This window comes from Callithrix jacchus, chromosome 10 (genome assembly GCF_049354715.1).
Source record: "Callithrix jacchus isolate 240 chromosome 10, calJac240_pri, whole genome shotgun sequence".
NCBI lineage: Eukaryota > Metazoa > Chordata > Mammalia > Primates > Cebidae > Callithrix > Callithrix jacchus.
The window spans coordinates 128,923,210-128,933,812 of record NC_133511.1 but is presented as its reverse complement, the minus strand read 5'-3'; the positions used below and the strand labels follow the sequence as shown (position 1 = coordinate 128,933,812).

The 10,603-nt window shown below is 60.9% G+C and overlaps 1 protein-coding gene and 1 long non-coding RNA gene across 2 annotated transcripts; one reads left to right on the top strand and one right to left on the bottom strand.

The window, feature by feature from the left end:
• Nucleotides 1-3,085: 3,085 nt before the first annotated feature.
• Nucleotides 3,086-4,096, bottom strand: PHLDA2 (pleckstrin homology like domain family A member 2). Its single transcript, XM_002755662.5, has 2 exons — nucleotides 3,535-4,096; nucleotides 3,086-3,318 (listed from the first exon to the last, which is right to left on the bottom strand). The coding sequence occupies exon 1, from the start codon at nucleotides 4,028-4,030 to the stop codon at nucleotides 3,545-3,547; it is 486 nt and encodes a 161-aa protein (XP_002755708.3). The 5' UTR covers nucleotides 4,031-4,096; the 3' UTR covers nucleotides 3,086-3,318; nucleotides 3,535-3,544.
• A 1,665-nt stretch (nucleotides 4,097-5,761) lies between these two features.
• Nucleotides 5,762-6,293, top strand: LOC144578204 (uncharacterized). The gene is made up of 3 exons (XR_013523603.1): nucleotides 5,762-5,883; nucleotides 6,010-6,074; nucleotides 6,198-6,293. It is a non-coding gene; the product is annotated as an uncharacterized LOC144578204 (long non-coding RNA).
• Nucleotides 6,294-10,603: the final 4,310 nt, after the last annotated feature.

Sequence of the window (10,603 nt, the reverse complement as noted above, 5' to 3'; positions counted from 1 at the left end):
CCTCTTCCGGCCTGGTTTCTGCAGGCTCACACATGGCCTGCCTGCGTCCTTCGGGGAGGGATGGGGCCTCAGGACTGGAGGGCTTCCTAGAGGAGGGGGCCTACAGCTGGGCAAAGCTCTGGGGAGGACAGAACCACCCAAATTGGTTCCCAGTCATTAGTGTAGCCCTGAGCCCGCTCACAAAGGCACCCCCTGCTGCCACACAGACCCCCTTGCTCACACCCCAAGCAATGGGGAGCTCCTGCCCAAGCCCTGCCCACAGTGTGCCTGACCAAGAGCAGAAACGGTTGCTTTAAAAGATCAATCCCAGAACTTTGGGAAACTGAGGCAGGCGGATCATGAGGTCAAGAGATCGAGACTATCCTGGCCAACATGGTGAAACCCCGTCTCTACTAAAAAAAAAAAAAAAAAAAAAAAATTCTGGGCATGGTGGCTCGAGCCTGTAGTCCCAGCTACTCAGAAGGCTGACGCTGTAGAATCGCTTGAACCCTCGAGGCAGAGGTTGCAGTGAGCCAGGATTGCGCCACTGTACTCCAGGCTAGCAGCAGAGTGAGACTCCATCTCAGAAAAAAAAAAACAAAATCAAGGAACCAAGGCCTTCCTAGATGGAAGGAAAATTGCCCTCACTCTGCTGGACAGCACAGCACATACCCAAACCTCATTCGTGAACTAACTGCACCAGGGACAACCCAGCACACACCCAAATCCTGGTCCCAGAACTGTACCAGACACGCTGCCAGCCACCCAAACCCCAGAACTGCACCAGACACGCTGCCAGCCACCCGAACCCCAGAACTGCACCAGACACGCTGCCAGCCACCCGAACCCCAGAACTGCACCAGACACGCTGCCAGCCACCCGAACCCCAGAACTGCACCAGACACGCTGCCAGCCACCCGAACCCCAGAACTGCACCAGACACGCTGCCAGCCACCCGAACCCCAGAACTGCACCAGACACGCTGCCAGCCACCCGAACCCCAGAACTGCACCAGACACGCTGCCAGCCACCCGAACCCCAGAACTGCACCAGACACGCTGCCAGCCACCCGAACCCCAGAACTGCACCAGACACGCTGCCAGCCACCCGAACCCCAGAACTGCACCAGACACGTTGCCAGCCACCCGAACCCCAGAACTGCACCAGACACGCTGCCAGCCACCCGAACCCCAGAACTGCACCAGACATGCTGCCAGCCACCTGAACCCCAGAACTGCACCAGATGCTGCCAGCCACCCAAACCCCAGAACTGCACCAGACACGCTGCCAGCCACTGAAACCCCAGAACTGCACCGGGGATGCTGCCAGCCACCCGAACCCCAGAACTCCTCTGGTGTACTCCTCTCTCAGCCTCTTTGTCCTATAGCTCAGTGGTCCCAACATTCTCTGCCTCGGGGACCAGTGTCATGGAAGACCATTTTTCCTCGGATTCGGGTGGGGGAAATGAAACTTTCACCCCAGAGCATCGGGTGTTAGATTCTCATAAGGAGCGGCTTCCTGGATCCCTCACATGCGCAGCTCACAAAGGGTTCTCCCTCCCATGAGAATCTACCTCTGCCACTGACCTGGCAGGAGGTGGAATTCAGGGGGGAATGCTCACCCCACCACTCACCTCTTGCCTTGCAGCCGGGTTACCTGATTTGCCGGCCAGGCCACCTACTGTTGCCTTCCCAGCCGCCTGACCACAGCACTTCCCAACCCCTCACCCCCAGTCCCCGGCCCTGGGCTCTGGGGAGGAGAACTGGGCATGGGGAGCCGGCCCAGCCACTGTGACCGATTGACCCATCTGGAGAGAACAGGTTCTCCACAACCTCAGCGAGGGTCTGCAGCTGCCCCCAAACCATGAAGGCTACCCCTCCTCTCCTTGGGCTGCCTTGAAAAGCAACTGTTAAAACGTGGACTCCCCAACTCTTAGAATTCCACTGTCCTCAGAATTTGAGGAATTCCAAAATTCCTCAAACTACAAGTGGCCTCAGAGCTCAGGCCAGCTCGTGCCTCTGCTCGAAGCCCCCAGGGGCAAGGCCTCTCCTGGTGACCTTGGACATCCGTCCAGGTGAGGCTCTGTGCGGCAGCTGGGAGGCCCAGGAGCCCAGCCACAGCAGCATCCTCAGCTGCTCTTTTCTGCCCTTTGTTTGCATGGGGGCTTCACAAAGTGTGCTGGGGGAAACTGCCTGGCAGGAAATGGTTTCTTCTGCATCTAGCACCAAGACTCCCACAGGCCATGCAGAAAAGGGACAGCAAGGGACAGCACTCTCCCCGCCCTGACCCCAGACCAGCTAAGAGGCTTCGTCAGCCCCATAGCAACACAGATTAGGGCCCGATGCTGGTACTTCTCTGCCTCCCCTACCGGCATTCCTCCAACCAGGAAGGTTCCAGAAACGAAGGCCCCATCGTAGGGCCAGGAGTTGTGCGTGTACCCCTTAGCTCCTCACTGGGTGGGGACACACTTCCTGAGCCCTGTCTCGGACTCTCCTTGTCTTTCAGAGAATGCAGCCAGGGAGGGCAGCAGCCATGCTGGTCTGCTATCTCAGGAAGAGGGGCTCAGGCCTCTCCATCCCCATGTCCTGGGACAGCACCTGGACGTGCAGGGACCTCTGCCTCCTGCCCCAACATCAGAGACAGCCCAGAACTCTCTCTTGTTCCCTCAAAAGCAAAGGTGACCCTGCCCTCCCCACACTGTGGGCACTGGCCAGGAGCGCTGGCAGCAGGCAGCCAGAAGGCTGAGGGTTTCCCTCGGGTCTGGTGCCAGGTGTGTGGGGAGGAGGGGCTGCTGGGGAAGGTCCCCCACCACAGGAAGCAGCAGGGCCATGGGCCACCACCCTGTCCTCCCAGGCTCAGTTCCTCAGGACACAACAGGGAGCAGAAGGTAGCCAGGTCAAACCCCAGGGCACTTCCTGGCCTCCGGGGAGGTTGCTTGGAAGGAAGGTGTGGACCTGGCCCAGCAGATGACACGATTCATTTATTCATTCAAAGCCGGTTGCCAGCGCCTTCCACACTGGCCCGGCAGGACTGGATGAGGGTGACCTGCCCTTCCCTTCCCGGGCCTCCACCCTCCCAGCAGGAATCTCACTGAGCCACAGCCGGATGGTAGAAAAGTGAACTGGCCAAATTTATTTGCGGTGGGCGTATCAATGCAAAAACAAGATATCAAGATTATAAAATATGTGCCTACAAAGAATCAGCGAAATAAATACATAGATATTAGATAGTCCAATAACTTAAGGCGCCCGTGCTGCGGGGCGAGGATCCGCGCGCCCGGCGAGGCGTTCTGCTGCTGCGGGGTTGGAGAGCGCGGTCCGGCTCGTCCACTGTGCGGCCCTGTGGGAAAAGGACTGGGTCAGGGAGCTGCGCCAGGGCCGGTCGGGGTCCAGCCTGAGGGGCCCCGAGACCCTGGCGCGAGGGGAGCAGCGCGATCGCGGGGCGCCGGGTCCCCAGAGAGCTGCAGCGCCCCGCCCCCCGCCCCGCCGTCGGGCGTGGAAGTGGCTTTTCCCCCAGGGCCCCCGACCCGGCTCTTGGGCGCGGGCCGGCACTCACCGCGGCGGGCTCATGGCGTGCGGGGCTGGGGCTGCGGGGAGGGGTCTGAGGGCTCCGAGGGCTCCGAGGGCTCGGAGGGCTCGGAGGGCTCGGAGGGCGCCGCGGCCTCGGCGGCCTCTGCGGGTGCGGCGGGTGCGGCGGGCGCGGGGCGCTCCTGGCGGCTGCGAAAGCCCTGCAGGGCGCGGCGGTTCTGGAAATCGATGAGCGCCAGCGCGATGGCCGCGTTCCAGCAGCTCTCGCCCGCGCAGCGGAAGTCGATCTCCTTGCGGTCGGTGGTGACGATCGTGAAGTACACGTACTTGCCCGTGCGCTCCACGCAGTCCACCTTCAGCAGCGAGTGGAAGCGCAGCTCCTTGGGGCGCGCGCGGGGGCTGGCGGGGAACAAGCTCAGGCGGTCGGAGGTGAGCACGCCGCGCTTCTTCTTCCAGAGCTGGAAGAGGCTGTCGCTGCGCTTCTCCAGCTCGCCCTCGCGCAGCACCTCGTCCGGGGACTTCATGGCGGGCCGGGTTCGAGACTGGGGGCGGCAACACGGCGGCGACGAGGGCGGTGGCGGCGCCGGCTCAGCGCCTCGTGGCCCCGGCGCGGCCTTTATAGCGCCCCTCCCCGCCCCGCCCCGTCCCGCCCCGTGGGGGCCGCCCCGGCCCGCCCCGGCCCTCGAGCCACCGCGCCCGCCTGCGTCCCGCGCGCCCCAGGCCATCCCCTCCCCAGCCGGTCCCGGTCCGCACGTCGCGTCCGCGCCACGGTCAGTTCCCGGCCGCCCCCTCCGGTCTCAGAAGCCCGCGCTCCTCTTGTCCCCGACGCCCCAGCCGTCCGACCCCGTGGGGTGACTTGAGGTCCCGCCCCGGCCCGCACCGTCTCGCAGGCCGGCCCCGCGGAGGAATGCGCTGCAGCCAGCCCTGCCCGCGGTGACTCACGCTGGGGAGCCCCAGGAAGCACCCGCGGACCCAGGGTCGGCCCACAGTGCGGAGACAGCAGGGACCAGAACCCCACCCTCCATGCACTCGAGGGCCAGCCCTGCCGTTCTAGGGCTCCTGGGGCAGAAGGAGGGTCGAGGCCCCCTTCCTTCCTCTCAAGCCCTGTCCGTTCATTCCTCTTCGGTCAGCGGGACGGGGGATCTTCCCATAGACCCTCTGCGGAACCAAGCTCCCAGCTTGCCACCCACGGGCTGCGCCCGGAACGACCTCCTCTCTTAGCCTCGGTTTTCCCTTGTGTGAAATGGGAACAGTAGCCTCTGCTGGGTTAGGTAACACGTGGAAAGGGCTGGAACAGTAACCCATAAAACTCTGTCATGGGAGGGGAAGAGGAGGCCTGCGCCCTCGTGGTGTCCCGAACTGGGGGACCCACTGCTCCGACCGCGCCCACGACCCGGACCGAGAGGAGTCCCGGAAGCTGAGGGGTCCGGGCTGGCCCGCGACACCCGCTCTCTGGCATCAGCCTGGGGACGAGGATCGGCGGGGGCGGCTGAGTCATCGCTTTCCAGCTGGGTAGACGGGCGTTTTATTTACCCTCTTCCTGTAAAGGGTTTAATAGGAAGCGAAAGCCGGCTCTTCCCCGGTTCCCAGGGGTGGGGGTGGAGCCGGCCAAGAGGACCCCGGGACCCCGGCTGCTCCAGGGCCGCCACCTCCCCGCGCCCCCGGCCCCAGTTCTGCCCTGGGAAGGTCACAGCAGGAAGTCCCGCCTCTGGGGTCGGAATTGGCCTCAATGGCGGAGCCCACGCAAAATGAAAACGAGAGTCCCCTGATTCAAAATTGACTTAAAATGTCAAGACAGTGGCCGCAGATCTTAAAACCCAGACCTGGGACCAGCCCTGCCTCTGCTGGCCCTTCAGGGTCACTGTGAGGGATAAAGAGGCAGCTGGCTCAGAGGAGCCCCCGGACCAGGTGCTGGGAATGGCATGCAGGTGGCAGCTGCCCGGTGGTCCCACCTGTGTGGCCAGGGGACCTGGCTGTGGGCAGGGGCGTTGGGTGCAAGAGCAGCGCCGGCAGAGGGCAGGGTTGGGCTGTGCCAGGCACTTCCCTTCCTCCCAGCCCCACCTTGGAGAGACACCTGCCTGAGACCTGCAGGTCAACACTGCCCCCTACCTGACGCCTGTCCTTCAGCGGGGCTAGGATCCTGTGAGTGAGGGAGCAGCAGGTAGGGCGGGCTGGTCTTTGGCGGGGAGAGGAGATTCCAACATTGGCCGGGAGAGGCTGCAGGAGGGATTCGGACTCGTGTTTCTTCTTTCGCTGCTGCAGGGCGCTGGGCTGCTGGGCAGTGTGACCTGGGCAAGAGGTGCCTTTGGGCTGTGGAAGAGCAGAAGCAGCCAGCGGCAGAGTGATCTGTCACTGCCCAAAGGAGCCACCATGACTTGTGGGTACCCATAGGTGCCAGGCCCAGCAGCCTGCCCATCCCACCCAGGCGCCAGCCTGTGGAACCTCGGCTCCAGGAAAGCCCCCAACACTCGGCCTTGCTTAAGCGCCTACTGTGTGCCCGCAGGCCTGGCTGGTGCTGAGACCCCAAAGGAGGGAAAGGAGTCCCTCTAACCCTCAGAGGCACAGCAGGTACATGAGGATGGGGATGGGGGTTCAGGGGTACTGGGGGCCGAGAGGACAGCTGGGAGGACTCTGTGGGGAGGGCGTGCCCCGGAAGGCCAGCCTCCACCTAACCCAGAGAACCCCTCAAAGTGGGCATTCCAGCCCCCGTTCCACAGAGGAAGAAACTGCTTCAAGATGGAGAGGGCCTTGGGGAAGGGACAGAGGACAGACAGGAGCAGACCAGAGGCTGGGAGAAACGAGGGGAGGACAAGGGTTTGGAAACCAGGTGAGGCCAGGTGAGGTGAGCTCCTCAGCCCCGCCCAGCTCCTCTCTTGCCTGTACCCCCGTGGCCCTCTAAGGGGAGGATGGGAAACTCACTTCCCCGAGGTCAGGACTTGCAACCCAGGGTGGTGCTCCAGCAGGCGTGCCAGGAGGTAGGGGTGGGCAGCTTCAATTCCAAGGCCCCGCCCTCTGTGACTCCATAGGGGGCTTCCTGCCCATTCAGCCCCTCTCCACTATTCCCTTCACGGATGATGTCAATACCTGGGGGCTGTGGGGGTGGGTGGCCCTTTGGAGGCTGCTGGAAATCAAGTCCAAGCCCTGGAGGGGAGCAGATGGCCAAGGCCAGGCCTCCCCAGGCAGCTTCTCTGCCCACAGTCCCTGCCCCAGGGGTTCAATCTTGGTGGCCCTGGCCTCCCCAGCATCGGCTAGACACCCTGGGACCCTGCTTGGCCGAACCAGCTGAACCTGGTTGCGATTGTAGGGGCTGGAGGGAGCCGGCTCCAAGCCCTACCAGCCCTGGACCAGCAGATGACTTCAGGAGCCCCCAGGGCATCTGTATGTTCATGGGCAAAAATAACCTACAGCCTCAGGAGGTGAGAGGGTCTTGGAGGAGACCATGGCCACTTGGCAGGTGTTTGCAGGCAAGGCCAGAGCCAGCTCCTGGCCGCCCCCGTTCTCTCTGCGTCCACCGTCTACCCGAGGGCTTGGTCACCACCACTCACGCTGCCCTTCGCCCCTCTGAGCCACCCACCTCCGCCAGCATCCCCCCAGCCTTCCTTGCCTGAGGCCTGAGCCTCACCTGGTCCCACCTGCAGCTGAGTGGTGCCCCCAGGAGGAGCACTGGCCCCAGCTGCAGATGAAGAAAGTTGGCTCAGAGGTGCAGCGACTTGTCAGGGTCACATTGCCAAGGAGGGGCCCTATCCCCGGCCCCAGAGCAGGCCTGCCTGAGGGTGGCCTCTGTAGGATGAGGACTGTGATGCCCACTTTCTGGGATGGGGGAAGGGGTGAGGCAGCGGAGTGCCGGCATAGGAATACCACACGAGGGTCTTTTGAGGAATGTCCCTCCTGGGACCATTTGATAGTCAAGAGCCGGGAGCCTTCTTGGAGAGAAGAGATCGGAACGCGATGTGGATCCAGCTGCACCCCCATGGGAACTGCATCATGAGCGGGTTCTGGGCCCCTCACATGCTGGAGACGGAGGAACCACCGGCCGGAGAGACACCAGGGCCAGGCGCCATTTCTGCCTGTTGGGGCTGTTTTTGTGGGTTTGCAGGGAACATGGGGTGAGGGTTTCAGAGAGGTGGTGACTCAGGTTACACAGCAGCCAGTGGGGCCACATCCACCAATGCCTCAAAGCTGCAGCGCCCTGTGGCCAGGGGCAGGAAACAGCCCTGATGTTCTGTGACTGCTTCTCAGGATGGGGAGGGGGCTCTGCCTGGAGTTGGTGGCATCAGGCAGCACCAGTCCAAGCCAGGTTTACTAATATTTATCCGATGGCCACATCCGAGATTCACGCGGAGCCTGAGCCAAGGGATCCACCCCCAGGCAGGCACTGGTGCCCAAACATCTGGCCTGGGACACTGGCTGCCCTGTCCAGCTCTGGCCCCTTGGCACTGGAGCCCAGCTGTGTGAGGCTGTCAGCAGCTGGGGCAAGATGCGGGCACCTCTCCGAAACTCCCCGAGTGAGGTCACTTCCTTGTGGTGACGAGGCCGGGCCCTCCAGGCACTTGCCCAACCAGCCTGGCCATCCTGCCAGCCTGTGAGGAAACTGTGTGTCACAGGGCCCGACTCAGGTGCCTGGGGCTTGGCACCGCCCTCTTGTGGGCAGGGTTGCTCAGGGACAGCCTGCGGAAGGGCCTACTGCTCTCCAGTTGGGAAGGCACACCCCTTGCTCCTCTCACCTCCTCCAGGAAGCCCTCTCAGATTACCAGGGCAAACTCTGAGGCCTGCCTGCTGCCAACCACTTACTTCCAGGCCGTCGGTCTCCAAGCCTCCACCCATATGAGCCTGGGGAGGCCGGGGGATGACCCAGGCTGCCTGGAGCTGCAGTGCCTGAGCAGGGCACTGGTGCCACCTCACCTGAGCTCAACGTGGCCCTTGCGCCAGGGCCTCTGACTCAGGCCTGCCCTCGATCTGTCTCCTCCCACCCACAGCCTGAGGAGTGAGAGTGCCCTAGCAGGACCCACCTGGTTTTCGGGCACCCACCGTCAGCCTGCCCTTGACCTGGTGGTGTTCCCTGTTGCTGTGTCTTCCCTGAGCTCTTCTGATGGAGTCTGACAGGCAGGTCCTGCTTTGCAAGGTATTGGGGACTGAATGAGAAACCCAGAACACCCTTCTCCTTGGCCCCTGATGAGCTCCTATTTATCCCTCAGTACCCTGCTCAGAAGCTATTAGCAGCTATTGTTAGCTTCTTAAATGCAGTGACAAAGTTTTATTCTTTGGGACCCCCAGGGACCAGCCCAGGCACTCAGGAAATGATTTGAAAACTGGGAGCCAAAAAAGCATCCTAAGGCCCCGCCCGCTCAGTGGCTCACGCCTATGATTCCAGGAAGTTGGGAGGCCGAGGTAAGCAGATTGCTTGAGCCCAGAAGTTTGAGACCAGCCTGGGCAACATAGCAAGACCTCCTATCCGCAAAAAAAAAAAAAAAAAAAAAAAGAGCCAGGTGTGGTGGCGTGCACATTAGAGCCCCAACTATTTGGGAGGCTGAGATGGGAGGATCACTTCAGCCCAGGAGGTCGAGGCTGCAGTGACCCATGATCACTCCACTGCACTGCAGCCTGGGTGACAGAGCAAGACCCTGTCTCAAAAAGTAAAGGTATCCACGTCATTGCCCAAAAGACCCCCTCTGCACAGACCACGGAATATGGTGCCAACTGTCGGCTTGAGCATAAGACCTGACAGCCCCCGGCTGCCTCGGGTGACTGGGAGTCAGGACCACCAAGCTGAGGGGCCTGTGAGGCAGAGTGGGGCCTCTGTCAGGCTGGTGTCACCTCCACAGGGCTGCTTGTGGGTGGTCCTGGAGCCTCCAGAGGTTGGGAGATGAGGCCAGGATGCAGGAAGCTCAGGGGAGGGCCCTCTCAGCAGTCACTCACAGATGGAAAAGACCAGCTGCCATGACTGCCCTGCGCCTGGCTTTCGGGGATGCCTCCAGAAGCTTGAAGGAGTGAACCCATGAACAAAGGAACAAACAACATGCAGGAAGGGAGAGAGGGAGGACTGAGGTGGCCCATGCTTGGACAGGACTCAGATTGCAGAGACGAGGGGACAGCCTTCTCACAGCACGGAGACTGCATCTGCTGCCCACCCCCCCACCCCCGGCCTGAGCTGCTCATTCGGCAGGTCTCGGGGAGCCCTGGGAGGTGTTATGTCATTAATTCTTTCCAACATTAAAAAATTGTTAAAAATAGGCCAGGCACTGTGACTTGTGCCAGTCATCCAGTGCTTGGGAGGCCCAGGAGAGAGGATTACTTGAAGACAGGAGTTCAAGACCAGCCTGGGGAATACAGCAAGAACCCATCTCTAAAACAAAAATCTGCCAAAAATAGTAACCAATTGTTGATATAAAAAGTAAAAAAGGCTCAAATCATTTCAAAATTGATGCTGGGTGTCATGGCTCATGCCTGTAATCCCAGCACTTTGGGAGGCCAAGGCAGACAGATCATTTGCAGTCAGGAGTTCAAGACCAGCCTGGCCAACGTGGTAAAACCTCATCTCTACTAAAAATACAAAAAATAGTAATAATAATTAGCCGGGCATGGGGGCATATGCCTGCAATCCCAGTTACTTGGGAGGCTGAGGCAGGAGAATTGCTTGAACCTGGGAGGTGGAGGTCGCAGTGACCCAAGATTGCAGCACTGAACTCCTGAGCTCAAGCCATCCACCCATCTCAGCTTCCCAAAGTGCTGGGATTACAGGCATGAGCCACTGAGCCTCGCCTTTTTGTTATTATTAATTTTTGAGAGGGGGTCTTCCTCTCTCGTCCAGGCTGGAGTGCAGTGGTGCAATAATGGCTGACTGCAGCCGCGACCTCTTAGGCTCGTGAGCCACTGGGACTACAGGGAACACGTCACCACGCCTGGCTAATTGGTATATTTTTTGTAGAGAAGGGGTCTCACTATGTTGCCCAAGCTGGTCTTAAATTTCTGGGCTCAAGCAATCCCCCTGCCACATCCTCCCAAAGTATTGGGGTTACAGGTATGAGCCACTGTGCCTGGCCTCATCCTTTTTAAAAAAGCATTTACATTTCCTTTAACACCTTTTTTTTTTTTGAGAC

What these genes read in the sequence shown, in the direction of transcription:
- PHLDA2 (XM_002755662.5), bottom strand. Translation starts at nt 4,030, where the DNA reads ATGAAGTCCCCGGACGAGGTGCTGCGCGAGGGCGAGCTGGAGAAGCGC.